Below are 20,117 nucleotides of genomic sequence, written 5' to 3'. Positions count from 1 at the left end.
ATCAAGTATGACTGCAAATCCTTGTCTGGTGTAACTAATGATGGAGGTGGGCAGAAATTTGAGCAGAACTTGTGAACCTTTTAGATCAGTGGTATCAAAGTCAAAGAGAAATAATTCCTGTAGTCTGCCTGTTAACCTAGAAAACCAAAAATTATGGGTTTCCCAGAGTTTTGACACCTCTGTTTTAGACTGCTGAGGTTCATGGGCCCCTTTGACAGTCTGATGAAGCCTGTAGAATCCTCAGAACTTTGAAACACAGGAACTCTGATTAACACAATGACCCACTACAGTTCCAGAGGACATATAATAAGGGCTGGGGGAAGTAGGAAGAAGTACCGGGCAAAGGGGAAATGCAGTGAGTCAGAAGCACAGACAGGAGGGGAAAATATGGGACAAGTATTTATTTGCTACACACAAAATAAATATTAAGTACAAAACACAAGGGTGCATTCAACAGAAACAAACTTCTATATATAGTGATAGTGAAAATAATCGAATTTTTGTTTTATGACGGACATTTTTACAATACCTCAAAGTGGTCATTATGGATAATAAGCACAGTGTTGCTGGATGGCATGGAGCATGCCATACTTCAGGCAGCCCTCAAGCCCCCTCTCCACCTAGATCCCACTGATCACTGGAGGGTACAGAGAGTACAAGGTCCCTAGGAGCCCTCCTCCCTTTCCCAATGGTTGTGGGCCCAGCCCATCTCCACCCCCACCCCCCCAGCCTCTCAGATAAAAGACAAACATAGCTACTCAAAATAATTTGATGATCAAGGAATCAACAGTAATGCTAAGATGGAGAATACTAGCTGCCCTGCAAATGAACCCTAAGGATTATTGTGTCTTTCCTTCTGTCCTGCCATTGAATCCTAAGGACCAAGGCAATAAGATAGTGGAACCAGGAGGAGCATTTAATACATTATAGGAGACAATTTTTGTGGCTATAGGCCCAGAAATCACAGGTTTCCCAAAGAGGGAAAGCAGTTCTTCTCATTTGAAAAGTACCAAACATCATATACACACACACACACACACACACACATATCTAAGCTCAGATCTTTTCCTTTGTGTAAGTTACATCTACAATCATTATTGAGACTATGAATGCCAGCAGACTTTTTGTCAGGGTATAAAAGTAATCCTATTATTTGTCTTCCATTAGAAAAATAGCCTTGTATTATACCAATACTGGGCAGCTAGTTGGTACAATGGATAGAATGCTAGGACTAGGTTCAAATCTGGCCTCAGAAGTTTACTAGTTATGTGACCCTGGACAAGTCACTTAACCCTATGTTATCTCAGTTTCTCTTCTGTAAAATGAGCTGGAGAAGGAAATGGCAAACCACTCCTGTATCTTTGCCAAGAAAACCCCAATGGGGTCACAAAGAGTTGAATACAACTGAACAACAACAACACTGGCCTGTCAGAATAAAGTGCATAAGAGTTTTATAGGTTGTTATTTTTTGTTTACTTGTTTTGTATATTTTAGAAATATGCAATCCAACAAGCTTTTAATCATCTACTATGCACTGGGCATTGTGGTAAGTGCTAGGAATACAAAGACAAAAAATGATTGTCTCAGTCCTTAAAGAGCTTACTGAGGCAGCATAACAGTTAAACAAATAAGTAAATAATAATAACCAAGTCACATAAAGAGGCTTTAAGAGGGCGAAAGGAACTAGGAAATAAATGGAGTTAAGGAAGGCCCCATCAAGGACATGGAAACTAAGAAGCTGGGGATTCTAAGAGGTATAGCTGAAAATCTGGTGGATACTGTGCAAAAGGCCCAGAGGAGGGAGACAGAGTTTTGTTTACTGGCAACACTTAGCAGTTCAATGTGACTAGAATGGGGAGTGTCTATAGAAGTATACAGACCTTGGATAAACTTCCTTAGTGACTATTATTAAACTAAAAGAGTACTCTCATGGGAAGTATATTGGAAAAAGTATTGCCATTGGGTATTTTAACTGCTGCACATTGAATTTCCACCTTAAAGTGTCTTGTTATGCAAGGACAATGTACACAATTTTGTAGTTAGTGCTGAGGCAATATCCCATTCTGTGGCTTAGAAATTTCTGATCCCTAATTTCTGGGAAGATTAGGATTGGGATATCTATTAGCCAAGTACCCTTCTGACCCTTTCTTCCTCTTTGTTATCCTCCTCCTGAGGTTCAAAGAAGTAGGTAAGTTTGGGGAGGAATAGGGATATTCTAACTGAAAGGGAGAATCATTATGTGCTTACCCATAATTGAGACTAAGCCGATAATTCATGTCAATGTTAATGTTAATGTTACAATTAAACAAATTTTAAAAATAAAATATTTCAATCAAGAAAAAAAAACCCAACTCTTTTGGAAATTGCCAATAGCTCCATAGACTTGACAGAACTCCACCTCATATAAGTTACTCCCTTGAAGTCCTGGCCGTGGGCTGTTGCTGTTCAGTTGTTCAGTTGTGTGGGACTCTTTGTGACCACACTGTCCATAGGGTTTTCTTGTCAAAGATACTGGAGTGGTTTGCCATTTCCTTCTCCAATGGCTAAAAAAACCCCAGAAATTAAGTGACTTGTCTAGGGACACACAGCTAGTAAGGGTCTGAGGCCAGATTTGAATTCAGGTGTTCCTGCTCAGCTCTCAATCCACCTAACTGCTTTCTGGCCATGGGTATCCATGTGGAACTAAAAGAGAGACTCTCAAATCTGGCCTCAGACACATAACACTTATTAGCTGTGTGACCCTGGGCAAGTCACTTAACCCCATTGCCTAACCTCCCCCCCAAAAATAAGAGAGACTCAAAAAGCTGTATACTACTCAGCAGCCACCATGAACTATGTGCTACCATTAATGTTCTTGTTTAATTTTAAGTTTTGTTCTAATAAGTCTATCTTCAGTTCATAGCCCTGATTTAGAAATGACTTCTTCATTAGCAACCCCAAATCACTCTAGCTCTCATTGGCTCAGTCAAACTGAAATCTGTTAAAAATATTAGCTTGAAAAGGCCAAGGTCCCCCACTGCATACTGGGCCATCTCCAGTTGTCCTGATTAAACCTGACGACTGGACCCAGATGGCTCTGGAGGTGAAAGTGAGGCTGATGACTTTGCACAGCCCTCCTTCACTCAAATCCAATTCAATTGCACATCAGGCATCACCTCCGTGATGTTATAGTCCTCTTCAAAAATGAAGGACAAACAGCAACAGTAGCATCTGTTATTCTCACTTCTGTGATATTCAGTGTTTGCCATGTATTTGTATAATAACATTTCCCAAAGAACAAATGATGACATGTACTTGCTGATCATCTAGACTAACACCTTGATTTTGCAAATCATGAAACTGTGGCCCAGAGAGGTTAATGAGCTGCCTGTGATCGGACAGGTAGTAACAGAATGATAAGGGTACTGTGTCATCTGAAAGTGATGACATCTATGTCACCCTAAAGTAAGTGTTATAAGTTGGATTTAAATGCAGATTCTCTAACTCTAGAGTCATTGCTTTTTTCACTTTACTTCACCCTACAGAGGTAGGGAAATACGGATGAAGAATGTTGCATATACTCTCAGATACGGCCATTCTGTCTGATGGTTTTGCTTAATAATTTTTAATTTTTACAAGAGAAGGGTCGAGGGAAGAGGGAGGTATTTTAGGTAAGGGTCATGATGTAAAAAAGAGAATGATATCCATAAAGCTCAAAAAACCACCAAGCTTTTTGCTACACAGCAACAAGGATTCTCTGGTTTTTATGTAATTTACAAGCATTCATTCTAATTGTTAGGCAATTTTTCATGACCGCAAGTCTAAATTTGCCTCTTTGCACACCTTCTTTTCAATGCTCTTGGCCTTTTGGGGCCAACCAGGAAAGGTTTAATACTTCTTCCATGTGATAGACCTTTAAATACTTGAACACAGATATGTTCCTGAGTCTTTTCTTCTGTAGGTTAAATAGCCCTATTTCCTTCATATGACGGAGATGCAAGACCCTTTACTATTCTCATTGTTCTCTACCTTATCAATAATTTTTCTAAAATGTAGTACCCAGAACCAAAAGGCAGTATGGAGTAATGGAAAGATCACTGACTTTGGAGTCAGAAAATCTGTGTTGAAGTCACACCTCTGATATTTATAATCTGCCTCACCTTAAGCAAGTCACTTACTTTAGTTACCTCATCCGCAAATTGAGAAGACTATGTGTCCTCTGAAATTCTTTCCAGCTCTAATTTTATGATTCTATGAATACAACATTATAGATGTGGTCTGACCTAGGCAAACTAGAACGACTATTGCTTCCTTATTCCTGGAAGCTGGTTCTGTATTATTATAACCATTGGCTTTTTTTGAGCTGTTCACATCACACTCCTGACTCATATTGAGTTGGTAGTCAGTCCACTAACACCCCCAGATCATATTCAGACAAACTGATGTCTAACCTTGACTCCTGTATTTTGTACTTGGAGAGTTGAGTTTTTGAACCCAATATGACCAGTAGAGATTGGCACAGAAGGGGGGAAAGGAAATGGGAGAGGAATTGTGGAGGAGTCATGAGTATGACTGGCTAAACCAGTAATGTCAGACTGAAATAGAAAAGAATCCTTGCTGGCTGCATTTTCACTTGGAACACTGTTAGTTAACATTATCTATTCTGTATTGTATTTTTATTTTCCAGTTCTATTTTAATCTGGTTCATCTTTCACTCTGGTGTTTTGCTTGCCACTTGTAGCCTGCTGTCCTTAATTTGACACCTCTGGTAAACCACTGCACAATTCTGTGTAATAGTATGTGTCAAGCTATTAGAGATTCCTATTAGGTCTTTTTTTTTTGGAAATCCGGGCCAATAGCATAGAATATCTGCAAATGAAACAAGAGAAAGCATAGGATGAATATCTGAGTGGTGGTTCAAGGATAGCTGCTGAATTTTGATTAGAGGCGGATATTCTTTATTTATTAATTTATTTATTTTAAGTTTCAATATTCACTTCCACAAGATTTTGAGCTCCAAATTTTCTCCCCATCTCATCCCTCCCCCACCCCAAGACAATGTGCATTCTGAATACCCCTTCCCCTTAATCTGCCCTTCCTTCTATCTCTCCCCCCTTTTCTTATCCTCTTCCCCTTCAATTTTCTTGCAGGGCAGGATAGATTTCTATACCCCATTTCCTGTATATCTTATTTCCCAGTTGCATGTGAAAACAAATTTTTTTTTTAACATTTGTTTTTAAAACTTTGGGTTCCAAATTTTCTCTCTTCCCCCCTCCCCAGCCATTCTCATTGAGAAGGCAAGCAACTTGATACAGGTTATACTTGTGTAGTCATGCAAAACATTCCCATAGTAGTCATGTTGTGAAAAACTATATTTCCCCGTCATCCTATCCCTCCCCACACTCTTATTCTATTCTCTCTTTTGACCCCGTTCTTCCTCAGCAGTGTTTGCTTCTGATCACCCCCTCCCCCAATATTCCCTCCCCTTTATCATCCTCCCTTCCTCCCTATTTTCTTGTAGGGTAAGACAGATTTCCATACCCAATTGGTATTATTGGTGTATGGTATTCTAGAGGCAGATATTCTTGAAGGAGGTTGCAGCATGATATGTACACAAATAAGTACATAAAATACATGGATAACTGAATGGGGAAAGCACTATGACCCACTAAGATACCCCAGATCACAGAGACTGAGTTCAGTCCTGTGAAAAGACCAACCCCAAAGACATGGGAGTCAGGCTTTTCCCCCCTTATACTTTTTGGCTCATCATGCTACCACCCCTGAGCTCTAGGAAAACTTATTTAAAATTTAGGATTGATTCATATCTTGGGTCTTCTCCAAATGGATTAATGGGGTCCTCTCTATAAAGGTAGTTAATGTACAAAGTAGATCAGCTACAGGACAGCTATTTATTTTGTCCATCACAAAAAACATGCTTAAAACATAAAAGACAAACATTTACAAATACTTAAAACATCTTGCAGTAACCCATCATACGTGAAATTCTCATGGGGACTTGATACTTAGAAGATGAAATAAAACCTCCAAGCATGCTTCCACTCCTGCTGAGTACCTTCTCTCTCTACTCTGCATCAATTTTCAGCTTCCATTTATGTCCTTGAGGACAGGGACTAGCTTTCTTTTCCTTATTTGTATCCTCAGCACTTAGCACAATGTCAGCACCTGGCACATAGTAGGTACTTAATAAATGTTTATTTATTGAGTGAAACAATTTCTGGGACAGTAGAACAGGTATTCAGCTCAACTCTACTCTGTCCAAGCAAATCACTTAACATCCATATCTCCTGGGAAGCTAGAGAATGTTTTGGGATTATCCTTCTAGAAACAGTAATTTTCTCTTCAGAGAATTTGTTTTAGAGGTTACTTCTCACTGAACAACCAGCATCTGGATCCAGAAGTTCTCCCCTTCTCAAACTCACAAGGTTGCCACAAAGGCTATATCAATCTCAGGATCAATTTTCAGTCACACAAGTAGTAATTGCCTGAGGTTGGACTTGAACACAGGTAAGAGCATTGGGCTGGGAATCGGGAAAATTCATTTTTTTTTAATAAAAAGTTATTTATTTTTAGTTTTCAACATTCACTTCCACAAGATTTTGAGTTCCAAATTTTCACCCCATCTCCCTGCTCCCCCCACCCCAAGATGGCATGCATTCTGAATATCCCTTCCCCTAGTCTGTCCTCTCTTCTATCTCTCTCCCCTTCTCTTATCCCCTTCCCCTTCTATTTTCCTATAGGGCAGGATAGACTTCTGTACCCCATTTCCTGTATTTCTTATTTCCCAGTAGCATGTGAAAACATTTTTTTAAACATGTTTTTAAAACTTTAGGTTTCAAATTTTCTCTCTTCCTCCCTCCCCACCCACCCTCATTGAAAAGGCAAGCAACTCAACATAGGTTGTATATATGCAGTTATGCAAAACACGTCCATAGTAGACATGTTGTGAAAAACTAACTCTATTTCCCTTAATTTTATCCTGCCCTCCCATTTGTTCTATTCTTTCTTTTTGCCCTGTCCCTCCTCAGAAGTATTTACTTCTGATTACACCCTTTCCCAATCTGCCCTCCTCTCTATCATCCCCCTGCTCTCTTGTCCCCTTCTCCCCCTATTTTCCTGTAGGGTAAGACAGATTTCCATACCCAATTGAATGTGTATGTTATTCCCTCCTTAAGCCAAATCCTATAAGAATAAGATTCACTCATTCCCTCTTACCTTCCCCTGTTTCTCCTCCACTGTAACAGACTTTTTTTTTCTGTTTTTTTTGTGAGATAATTTACCCCATTCTACCTCTCCCTTTCTTCTTCTCCGAGTATAAACCCCTCTCATCCCTTAATTTTATTCTCCAGATATGACCCTTTAATCTTCAGCTCACCCTGTGCCCTCTATCTATCTACATATACATACATATAATTTTTTTCCTCCAACTACCCTAATACTGACAAAGGTCTCATGAGTTATAAATATCATCTTTCCATGCAGGAATGTAAACAGTTCAATCTTAATAAGTCTCTTATGATTTCTCTTTCCTGTTTACCTCTTCATGTTCCACTTGAGTCCTGTATTTGAAAGTCAAATTTTCTATTCAGCTCTGGTCTTTTCATCAAGAATGCTTGAAAGTCCTCTATTTCACTGAATGACCATTTTTTCCCCTGAAGGATTATACTCAGTTTTGCTGGGTAGGTGATTCTTGGTTGTAATCCTATCTCCTTTGCCCTCTGGAATATTATATTCCATGCCCTGCGGTCCTTTAATGTAGAAGCTGCTAAATCTTGTGTTATCCTGATTGTGTTTCCACAGTACTTGAATTGTTTCCTTCTGGCAGCTTGTAATATTTTCTCCTTGACCTGGGAACTCTGGAATTTGGCTACAATATTCCTGGGAGTTTTCCTTTGGGGATCTCTTTCAGGAGGAGATCTGTGGATTCTTTCAATTTCTATTTTGCCCTCTGGTTCTACTATATCAGGGCAGTTTTCCTTGATAATTTCTTGAAAGATGATGTCTAGGCTCTTTTTTTGATCATGGCTTTCAGATAGTCCAATAATTTTTAAATTCTCTCTCCTGGATCTATTTTCCAGGTCAGTTGTTTTTCCAATGAGATATTTCACATTGTTTTCTAATTTTTCATTCTTTTGGATTTGTTTACTGTGTCATGATTTCTCATAAAGTCACTGTCTTCCAATTGCTGTATTCTAATTTTTAAGGAAGTATTTTCTTCAGTAATCTTTTGGACTTTCTTTTCCATTTGGCCAATTTTGCTTTTTAAGGCATTCTTCTCCTCATTGGCTTTTTGGGCCTCTTTTGCTATTTTTTAAGGTGTTATTTTCTTCAGTATTTTTTTTGGGTCTCCTTTAGCAAGCTGTTGACTTGTTTTTTGAGATTTTCTTGCATCACTCTCATTTTCTTCTAGTTTTCCCTTACTTGCTTCTCAAATCCCTTTTGAGCTCTTCCAAGGCCTGGGACTGATTCATATTTTTCTTGGAGGCTTTGGATGTAGGAGCTTTGACTTTGTTGTCTTCTTCTGGTTGTATATTTTGATCTTCTTTTTCACCAAAGTAAGATAATATAGTCTGACTCTTTTTGCGCTGCTTGCTCATGATCCCAGCCAATTACTTGAGTTTTAAACTCTTTGTTAAGGTAAGAGTCTGCTTCCAATGTGGAGAATGTACTGTCCCAAGCTTCGGGGGTTTGTATAGCTGTTTTCAGAGATACTTGTAGGGACCTGTAAATTTTCAGTTCTTCCAAGGTGGGGCGAGGTGTTTACTCCTTTCCTGGCCTGTGACTACAAGTACTCCTTTCTGTCCTGTAACTGTGAGGAGGGGTTCCTCTCCACAGCCACTACAAGCTCCACCAAGCCAGCGCTCCTCCTCACCCCAGCACCTGCCCAGAACTGTGACCCAGATCCAAACACGGGCAAAGCAAGAGATTCCTGCCTCAGCACTGGCAAAGAGATCCCTGCAATCCCTCTCTGATCAGCCACTGGATTCCCCCTCAGTCTGTGTGCGGGAGGCTCAGGAAACAGCTGCCCCCCCCCACAAGCTCTTGGGGAATGGAGCTGAAACCCTGCCTTCCTTTCTCAGCACCTACAGAAACAGACTTTTCCCACTGACCTTCTAAGTTGTCTTTGGCATTGGTGGATTGAGGAGTCTGGAAACCTCCACAGCTGCCTGAGATTCAGTCCTCTGAGGCCTGTTCCTGGTTCGCTGTGGCCTGCGCACCCACGCCACGCTGTGCTGTGCTGTGCTCCCAGCCGGGCGTGATGCACCTTTCTGATCGATCATCCAGGTTGTCTTGGGCTGGAAATTTGTTTCACTCTGTCTTTTTGTGGCTTCTGCTGATTCAGAATTTGTTTAAAGCCATTTTTTCTGAGTATTTGTAGGGGTTTGGAGGAGAGCTCAAGCAAGTCCCTGCTTTCACTCCGCCATCTTGGCTCCACCCCCCTAGGAAGATTCATTTTCATGAGTTCAAATCTGTTCTCAGATACCTACTAGCTGTGTGACCCTAGGCAAGTCACTTAACCTTGTTTGCCTCAGTTTCCTCATCAGTAAAATGTAAAAAAACCCAACAAATTCTTTTTTTTTTTGTCTATGCAGCAGGGTTAAGTGACTTGCCCAGTACCACACAAGTAGTAAGTGTGATGTGTCTGAGGCCACATTTGAACCCAGGTCCTCCTGAATCCAGGGCCAGTGCTCTATACACTATGCCACCTAGCTGCCCCCAAAACAACTTCCTGATGCTAGGTCCAACACTACTTGGTGTTATCTTATCTAGCTTCCTTATCCTTACTCACCCAACATAACCAATCTATTGCTAGGTGTTGTAGTTTCTACCTTTGCAACATCTCTAATATGTGTCCCCTTTTTCAAACTCATAAGGCTATCACTCTAGTACAAGCCTCATCGCTTTTTCCCAGGACTATTGAAATTTCCCTTCCCCAAATCTCTTCCACTCAGTTTCCAAAGTGATTTTCCTAAAACACACGTCTAACTATGTCACTTCCCTAATCAGAAATTCCAGTAGTTCCCTATTACTTCAAAAACAAAATCCCATGTAGTATTTAAAGCCCTTCACAATCTGGTCCCTTCCTATTTTTTTCAGTTCTCTTGCACTTTACTCCTGTCTACCCACTCTACGATCTTTTCTGTTTCTTGAACAGAACAAGCCATCTCCAATTTTGTGCTTCTGCAGCAGTTGCTCCTCAGGCCTGGAACTCGGCCTCTTGACCTAGTAGCTTCCACCAGGATTAAGTTCTGATTTTACCTTCTGCAGGAGGTACTTCCTGGTCCTCACTCTCCCTCAGGCAGAGCCTATTATTTGAGATTACCTTCCATTTACTTTGTACATATCTTGTATCTTTCTAGTTACTTCCATGTTATCTTCCCTATTAGAAGTACAAGTTCTTTGAGGGTAGAGGCTGTTTTTGCTTTTCTTTGTATCCAAAGCTTAACGTGATGCCAGGCCCATAGTAGGCACTTAATAATTAAAGGCTTGTTGATTGATAGCAAATTCTTTTGGGGGGGGCGGCCGGAAAGAGTCTCGGTTTTGAAATACCTTTAAGTGCTTTGTTATTCTAAACGGTAGATGGCAGTAACCAATTTATTTTCTCTCAGAATCTCGTGAAGTTTTTCCATCGGAGATGCTCAGATTTTCTCAGCAACAAGAAAATCTGGTTGAGCGGGTTCAGAAAAAGCTGATTTGGCCCGATGTGCGAGGGAGGTGGCGCTCTGGGCTGACCAATTGGAACCTGGTGGGCTTCCTTTAACAGCTTCCTTGTCTTGCATGCAGCTTTAATCTGTTCCTTATGCTACCCCTAGCCTTTTCTCTTTCTCGGCAAATCATTCTAGGAAGGAGGAATATCTTAAGATACTGGCACAAACCTCCTGCCCGTATGTCTGCTTTGCTCATCAATCAGCCCCAGTATTCCTGGTTGAAAGATCTGGGACTCAAAGAAGAAAATGAAGGCGTGTATAATGGGACCTGGGGTGGAAGAGGAGAGGTAAGCGAGGAGAGCATGGAAATCTGATCTTTGATTTTTTAAGAACGGTCCGGAGGCCATGACTCTTCTCTGTTTTGCAAAAAATCATTGTTCTTTTGTGTTGTAGTTGCATTATAAGTATCATCTGAGTTTTTGTTATTGTAATGTCATTGTAATGGTCATACCCTTTTTTTTAACCTCTGTAAATTTTAGGTTCTGGAACCCATAGGAAGACATGTAAATATTTGTTTAAATTTAGTGCAAACCCAAGTTTTTGCGGAAGGATCTGTGTGCAATACGCCTACTTGAGGAAATAGCCCTTTTTCAGCCTTAGTATGGCTCTTAGGCTGTGAAATGCTCTAGAAAGAACTATAGGGAATTTTTATGCCTCTTTTCAGAAGTGCTTAACGTTTAAAAGGTCTTTTTGGACCTATTGAACCTTTTCTTTTATGAGACGGAATTGGGAGGTTATTTATTACCTTCTTTTAAAGAGAGCAGCCCTAAGGTTGCAGAATTCCCAGAGTAAAGCAGCAATTTGAGCCCCTGGGTTCAAAATTCCATTCTGTTGCTCAGAGGCCGTCATGGCCTTGGGAGTGTTACAGCTTCAAGGACTTAATTTTTTCTTTTGTAAAAATGGTGAGGTTGGACTAAGATGCTTCTTGCATAATTAGTATTAAATACTAAAAAGGAAAGTAAGAGGCATATTGGGAGCGTATGTGTTTTTAAAGTGAACTTAAAAGCTAGGTACTATGTTTGAAACGTTAACCAGAAAGGAACCTACCAAATAATCAGTGCTTTCAATAAGGAACGGCTGTAATTCCAGCAGAGAAGTCTGGGAAAACTTACTCCAGATGGCTAAGATTACATTTGTTGGTTTATCTTGAATTTACACTCCCTCTCTCCCATCCACCCCCATTCCACCCCTTTATCTTTTTTGGATAGCATAATCTAACCAGACTTTTTTTTTTAAAGGTTGTTACAAGCTACTGCCCAGCTAACAATGAGCCTATAGCAAGAGTCCGTCAGGTGAGTGTACCATTAGTTTATTCTTTCTTTTTGAGTGTATGAATTCTTTAGGCTTATTCAGGGCATGTGGTAATTAATATTGAAAATACTCAAAGCAGAGCATGATACTTATATATTTTTTTAATTTGGCATTTATTAGGAACTAAAAGTGCTATCTTTCACTGGGCAAAAAATAGATAACTAGATCGAGAGAATGGACTAGAGATACTAGGCATTCCAAAAAATGTATGCAAAGGATAAATATTTTAATTAAACCCCAGAGAACATAAAAATTAGGAAAAGGATTTATTTTGTAACAAATGCATTTGGAGAAAATTAGCTAGTCATTTGGCTGGAGATTTGAACTTATCTCACAGCATATAATTGAGTGAATTCTAGCTTAATGTTGAAAAAATGCAATGAAAATGGAAGAAATGAGACTAACTTATTTATCTCATAACTTTGTTTCTATTAAACAAATTGAATAAGATAGGCATGCTTTAATAGAAAGGAAACAAATGTTTATTAAGCATGGCTATTTTACAAATATTTTCCCATTTGATCCTCACAACATTCCTGGGAGATACAGTTGAGGAAACTGAGGTGGACAGACCTTAAGTTATATTCCTGGAGTCACACAGCTAAGTGTCTGAGGCCACATTTGCATACTGTACTTCACCACCTATTGCAGCTAATAAATAAAACAGTTCTGTACAACATGTCAGTATAAATGAAACTTTTGAAATATTTAACAAATATGAAAATAATGTCCCAAATACATAAAAACTTTAAAAAATTTACAGAGGTAACTCTAAAATAGTTAAATGGTAAAAATATATATGAATGTCAGTTTTCAAATGAGAAAATGCAAATTGTTAATACCTTTTTGAAAATTGTACAACAGTACCTCACTAATTAATGTAAATTAAATAGTGGAGGCATTCATTGGCAAAAAGAATTAAAGTAGTAAAATCTTTCTGGAGAGCAATTTGCAACACAGTAAAAGTTGCAAAACTAATCATATTCTTTAACCCAGTAATTCCATTATTAGAAATATGCCCCGAGAGTACTAACAAAAATTGGATAGAGTTTTTAAAAAGATTTTCTTAACCATAATTGCAAAAAACTGAAATTAACTTTACTGTGTCACAAGAAGGGGAGTGCTTAAATTGTGGTGGTGGTGGTAATAATAATAATAATAATAATAATAATAATAGTAATAATAGTAGCATTTAAGGTGTAAGCATTTACCTTTAAGATTTACAAAGTGGTGTGTGTGTATGTGTGTGTGTATGTCATTTCATTTGGTAGAGTAATGCAATAGAATCTAAAGCAGTGATTCTCAAACTTTTTGGTCTTAGGACCCCTTTATACTTTTAAAAATTATTGGGGACCTCCCAAAGAGCTTTTATTTATATGTACTGATAATTGCTGTAATAGAACTTAAAATAGTACTTTCTACCCCTTAATAACATCTCTCACATATGCCCCCTTTTCTCCTCTAATACTGTCATCACTGTGGTGTAGGACTTTATCACCTCATGCTTGGTCTATTACAATAACATGCTAGTTGACTTCCCCTATCACAGATTTTTCCCTAGTCCATCATCATCTACTCAGCTATCAAAATTATTTTCCTCAAGCACAGTGTGGTACCTATCCTCAGTAAACTCCAGTGGAGCCCCCCATCACCTCCAGTATCAAATATAAAATTCTTTTTTTTTTGGTTTCAAAGCCCTTCATAACTGGGTATTTCTTACCTTTCCAGTCTTTTTATGTCTTCCATGTACTGTGTGATCCAGTGATGGTGGCTTCTTTGCTGTTCCTTGAACAAGAGACTCCATCTCTCAGCTTTGGGAATTTTCAGTGTCTGTCCCCCATGCTTGAATTGCTCTCTTTCCTCATCTCTGCTTCCTGGCTTCCGGCTTCCTTCAGATCCCAGCTAAAATCCCACCTTCTACAGGAAGCCTTTCCCAATCTTCCTTAATGTTAGTGCCTTCCCTCTGTTGATTATATCTAATTTATTATGCATATGGGTTATTTGTACATAATTGTTTGCAAGTTGTTTCCCCTGTTTGTGAGTTCCTTGAGATCCTATTTTTGTCTTTGTATCTGTGGATTAGCATAATGCCTGAGACATGTAGTAAGTATTTAATATGTTTATTAGTCAGTAAACCCTCTGAAAATGGTCTGGGAGATCACTAGGGGATCCCTGAACCATACTTTTTGAATTGCTGTGCTAAAGCAAGTAAGACCAACAAAAGACCAACAAATATGAGGAATATAATAAATACAAGAAATGTGGAAAGACTTAAAAAAAACCCTTTTTTTTTTTGGTTTTAGGCAGTTGGGGTTAAGTGACTTGCCCAGGGTCACACAGCTAGTACGTGTCAAAAAAAACTTTTTTAAAACAGGAAAAAAAGCAAAAGTATATCAGAGTACATACTAACAATAGCTTCATAAGAGGAAAAGTGAATGGAAATGGACAGACAACTTTGAGGAAGTGACTCAAAAGTAAAGAAATTTCATGGATCGAAATCTACTTATTTGATTGTAAATAATTGCAAACAAGTTAAATAGGTAATATTGAAGTTTAAATTTATAATAAATCAATAAAAAAAAGGAAATAAATGTTCTTTTGGCTATATTCTGATGTGAAGCATTCCCTAATTTCCTTCCCATTCTGCAGCTAAAAATGAACTTTCTTTTTAAAATGAAATATTCCATGTATCTGCTATGTATTTACCATGTGTATGCATATTTTTCATCTCACCTTTTTTTTTGGTATTTCCCTTAATGTAGTAGGTACTTAATAAATGTTTGTTGAATGTCTGCTATTTAGCAAATACTTTGAGATAGGCTCTTCTTTTGGTAGGCCGTGCAAGAACTAGATAGGTTAGTGAGAACATGGTTATATTCTGTGCATTACTTTGTGATCTGTTTTATTTTGGACGAGGCAAGTGTCAAGACTAGGAATGGGGAAGTGAAAGTTATTTTATTAAAAAAACCTCTTATCGCAGCATATATCTTTGGGGTCTGTAAAATTGTTTGTTTTGCAGAGATGGGAAATACTACCTAAAACATCTTAGAAAAATGGGAATACATATGTATTTATATATATGTGTATATGCATATAAACATGTGTGCAGTATATATGTACACAGATAAACACATGTATGTGTATGTATAAAATATATGTATGTAAAGTACATCTGCGTTCTCATCTTATGCACACACGCACAATACACCCACATATATATAAAAATACATCTGTATTGTCTGAGTGATTATCAGTAACCTTTCCTTTTGCCTTTCTTCCTGCTTGCCCCCCTTCCTGGTTATTCCTTCCACCAGGCCAATCTGGCAGATTATGAAGAAACATTAAAAAAAGCCAAAGAAGCTTGGAAGATATGGGCAGATGTAAGTAATTCTACTCAATTAACATGATTCATTTGCTTCTACCTTTCTTTTTAGAGTGTGTTGTGAGAGCAAAGTAAGAAGGTTAGTGAAATGTTCTTATTAAGTGCGTAGGTAGGAGTAGCTTTGCCAACCAGTGATTAAAAAGTCTCTGGGTCAGTGGGATGCTGCCTTAACCTAATTTTGGAGGAAATGAAATCTATTTTTCTAAGTAGGGAAGAATCCCAGCTTTACTGTAGTTCTTCTAAAGGTGATCTGTTAAACTGCCCTGCCATAGTGATTGTTACAAATCTGTCCTTCCCTGGTGAGGCATCTGGATACTAGAGTGGCCTGAGGCAAGTGTTAGCTACTGTGCTTGATAGCACTTAGGGGTTGTTTTGCAGGCCAGGACAAGTCAACTTGACTTTTTCAAAGGGAGAAGCTATATAATGTAGTAGAAGAAGCACTGGCACTATAGCTGAGGATTTGGGTTCATATTCTGCTTTTGTGTGATCTGGGGCGAGTCACTTAATCTTCCTGGGTTTCAGTTTCCTCATCTTTAAAATGTATTTGGGGGCCATCTAGGTGGCGCAGTTATACAGCACCGGCCCTGAAGTCAGGAGGACCTGAGTTCAAATTCGGCCTCATACCAAACACTTGACACTTACTAGCTGTCACTTAACCCTAATTGCCTAAAAAAAAAAGTTAAAATGAATTTAGATGGCTTCTTTGAGTCTCCTTCCTGTGCTAGACTTGATAGTATGATCCTATATGTAAGAAAGAGTGGAAAAAAAAAGGATGAGACTCTGAAATGAACTGATCTTTCACAAATCTTTTGTTATCTGCTCCCAAGAGATAGTTTGGGGCCCATTTATTTACAGTTACTCAGGCTAGAGAACCTTGTAAAAGGAAGTGTGTGGGTGGAAGATTGTTCTGAGCCTGGGGAGATTCTACAGTTAATGAAAGAATTGGATCCAAGAACAGTTATAGATTAGATGTAGCTATTTCATCAGACAGCAATAGTGAGTAAATGTATAACTTTGATGAACTTTTGTTTAACCAGCTTCATGTAGAAATTACACTTCAGTGTCCTACTTCACATGACTGATTGTGTTCTTGACTTGGAATTGGTTAAGCTAAGTTTACTTTTCCTAAATGGGTAGAATAGTATCCAAAGATGTGATGCTAGTAATTAAATGAAGATGTGTGAAAAGAAATAATGTGTGAAAATTTTGTACTGAAATAATTTTTTTTTGCATATGTAAAGATTTACATAAGGTTCATATGTAGACCAGGATAAAACAACACTACATTATTTGATAAGTGCTTGGCCTTACGTTTTGCATGAAAAAAAAATGCTCATGGAATGAATGCTAGGTAGGAAATATTTAGTCTAGAGATCAGGAGACTTAGGGAGGGAGACATCCTTGGTAACTCTCTCCAAATATCTGTAGACTTTTTACGTCCAAGAGGGATTGCTTTTTTTTTGAGGACAGACCTAGGAATAGTGGGTAGAAATTACAAAGATGAAAATTTGGGATTATTTTAAGGAAAAAGTTTCTAATGGTTAAGCTGTCTAGAAGTGGAATGGTCTTCCTTTCTTGGAAGATAAGATGACATAGCAGGTGGCCCCTCACAAGAGGTGTTCAGGCAAAAGCTGAATGTCACTTGTCAGGTATATTTTAGAAAAAATGCTCATTCAGAAATAGTTGTACTAAGGGTCACTGGGTGTAGAATCTTAGATTTAGAGTTAGGAGGATCTTAGAAGCCATCTAGTCACATTCTTTTGGTTTTACAGACCAGGAAACTGACCCAGATTGTGCATTGCCCAAGGTAACACAGATAGTAAGTAGAATTTGAATCTAGTAGTTTGACTATAAATCCAGGCTTCTTTCCACATCATCACTGCTGGGATCCTTTCAGAAACGATGATCACATTTTGTTTCTGCTTCTGCCCTCAGAATAATGACTGATAGCTAAAATTATATTTTCAGCGGCTTGCTCCATTTTAAACCTGCCACGTCCATTACCATTTCTTTTGAATTTCTGTTAGCTAGGTGGGAGGTAGTGGTTGGAAAAGGTGATGATTTGGAAAAGGAAGCAAGCAAAACCCAAGAGATGGTGATTATTGGATGTCAGGGCATGCAGCAGGTACAACCTTTACTTGGTCTTTGGCTTTTGAGGGGCAAGGGAGAGTTCAGCACTAGGCAGTAACAATCATGTGGTTGTGGTAGCAACTAATAATAAAATATATAAATTAAAATGCAAAATTTTATGTATGTTAGTATATATATATATATATATATATTTAGGAAAATAATCAGTATACACATGCACACACACTTAATATTCTCTTCATATCCTTACCTTATCAGTGAAGGGAAAGCTTCAGTAAGAAGTAAGTTTTCATCTCTGCAGTAGTTTCCTTCTAGCCATCATGGATTAATCCAGTTCCTCTGTAGTTTAGTAGAGACAAAGTATTTCAAGGGAAGTTTTACTCAAAAATATAAAAATTAATTATAACAGCTGGAAATGAGTTTAAGCAGCTAGATGGCTCAGTGGATAGAGTGCTGGGCCTGCACTAAAGAAACCTGAGTTCAAATGGCGTCTCAGACACTTACTATCTGTGTGACCTTGGGCAAGTCACTTAACCCTATTTGCATTAATTCACTGGTGAAGGAAATGGCAAAGCACTCCAGTATCTTTACCAAGAAAACTCCGTGGACATTATGGTCCACGGAGTCACCAAAAGTTGAAACAACTGAACAATAACAACAAAAGAAGTGAGTTTAGAAGACAGATTGCCTATGCTTAAAATAAGAGCATCTAGGAAGCTCAGGTGGTGTAGTATACTGGGCCTGGAGTCAGAAAGATTCATCTTCCTGAGTTCAAATCTGACCTCAGACATTTATTAGCCATGTGACCCTGGACAAGTCACTTAATGCTGTTTGCCTCAGTTTTCTTATCTGTAAAATGAGCTGGAAAAGGAAATGGCAGACCATTTGGGACAAAATTTTTATAGACTGTTTCTCAGGTAAGGGTCTCATATCTTAAATATATAAATAACTTTGTCAAATTTATAAGAATGTGAGTCATTCCCCAATGGTCAAAGGATATGAACAGTCAATTTTTTGGTGAAGAAATCCAAACTATATATAGTCACATAAAATGCTCTAAATCATTATTGATTAGAGAAATGCAACTTAAAACAATTTTGAGATATCATCTTACCCCTACTCTGTGTACTCACTGTGATCTCCAGTCTCTTGAGTTCTTTTCTGGGCCATGACCCTGTAGTGGCCACTCTCTCCTCCTTTCCCTACCTTGACCCTTTGATTAACCAGTTCAACTCTGCATTGTCTTCTTTGTTGTGGTTCCAGGTCCCATTGTCATATAACCACTTGTAACCTGCCAGGCCTTAGTCTTGAATCACTTTCACCATCTGCCTTCACTCCTACTCATGTGCTGCTTAACGAAGGTGTAGAAAATCACACAGTCCATTCTGACTGGGTCCACTTCATTTTTATGTTATGTAACCTCAACTGGGCCCTCACTACTACTAGACAATCCTTCTCTACCTCCCTTATCAACTTACTGTCTTATTCTCTGCAGTGGTTCTGCTAAAACTTTTCATCCCTCCTCAAACCTCTCATAACTCCTACCCTTTCAGCTGAAATCCTTCCCTCCTATTTTACAGAAAAAATTGAGGCCATTCAATGAGAGCTTTCTCTTCTCTCTTCCTTACCTCTTATTACTCAGATGCCTTTTTACCACTATCTCCTCTACCCCATCTCAGGTTAAGAGGTGGCCCTACTCCTTGCCAAGGCAAACCTGTCTACCTGCACAAGTGATTTCATTGCATTCCATCTTCTCTAGCATATTGTGCCTTCTCTCACCACTTTCACTTATCTTCAGTATCTCCCTGTCCATTTTTTGCTTCCCCACTGTCCACAAACCTGCCCGTGTTTCATCCATCCCCTCACTTCCATCTTCACTGTTGTCCCATATTGCATTTTCCCTTTGTGGTTAAATTCCTTGAGAATGTTGTCCACAATGGGTGCCTCTGCTTCCTTTCCTGTCTCTCAACTCCTTAAAATATGGCTATTGATCTCGGCTTTCAACCAAAACTGCTGTCTCTAGTTACTAGTGATCTCATTCTTAATTACCAAATCCATGGCCTTTTTCCAGTCCTCATCCTTCTTGAATTCTCTATAGCTTTCAACATTGTTGATCACATCAGAGTTGCTTTCATTTGCATTTCTTTAATTAGTGATTTGCAACATTTTTTTCACATGACTTTTGATAGTTTAGATTTCTTTCAAAACTTCCTGATCATATCCCTTGGCTATTTATGTATTCATTAATGGCTCTTAGTTTTATTAATTTGAATCTGTTCCTTATATATCTTCAAGATAAGACCTTAATAAGAGAAATTTGCTCAGAGATTTTTACCCGAATTTTCTGTTTCTTTTCTCTTTTAGCTGCATTGATTTTGTTTTTGCAAAAAAAAAAAGTTTATTCAATCTTTTATATTAAAAATTGCTCATTTTAACTTCTGTGATCATCCTCTCCCTTCTATGGTCATGAATTCTTTCCCTATCCATACATCAGGTGATTTCTTCCATGCTCTTCTAATTTGCTTATGATGTTGCCTTTTACATTTACAACATGTATCCATCTGGCTCTTGGTGTATTATGTGAGATGGTGGTCAATACTTAATTTCTGTTTTTGTTTTCCCTA

The 20,117-nt window shown here is 38.5% G+C and overlaps 1 protein-coding gene across 3 annotated transcripts in view; it reads left to right on the top strand.

The window, feature by feature from the left end:
• The first annotated feature begins 10,621 nt into the window (after positions 1-10,621).
• Positions 10,622-20,117, top strand: part of ALDH7A1 (aldehyde dehydrogenase 7 family member A1) — a 40,218-nt gene continuing 30,722 nt past the window's right edge. Inside the window, exons 1-3 of one of the 3 annotated variants that reach the window (XM_021009654.2) lie at positions 10,622-10,747; positions 11,948-12,001; positions 15,335-15,400. In XM_021009654.2, the coding sequence (XP_020865313.1) occupies positions 10,637-10,747; positions 11,948-12,001; positions 15,335-15,400 (231 nt within the window). In that variant the 5' untranslated portion in view covers positions 10,622-10,636. The other 2 variants (XM_021009651.2, XM_078153098.1) reach the window with 2 other exon arrangements.

Source organism: Phascolarctos cinereus, unplaced genomic scaffold, assembly GCF_003287225.1.
Source record: "Phascolarctos cinereus isolate Bilbo 61053 unplaced genomic scaffold, phaCin_HiC Scaffold_4;HRSCAF=312, whole genome shotgun sequence".
Classification (NCBI taxonomy): domain Eukaryota; kingdom Metazoa; phylum Chordata; class Mammalia; order Diprotodontia; family Phascolarctidae; genus Phascolarctos; species Phascolarctos cinereus.
Note: the sequence above shows the minus strand (reverse complement) of the source record. Positions and strands in the feature narration are given on the sequence as shown.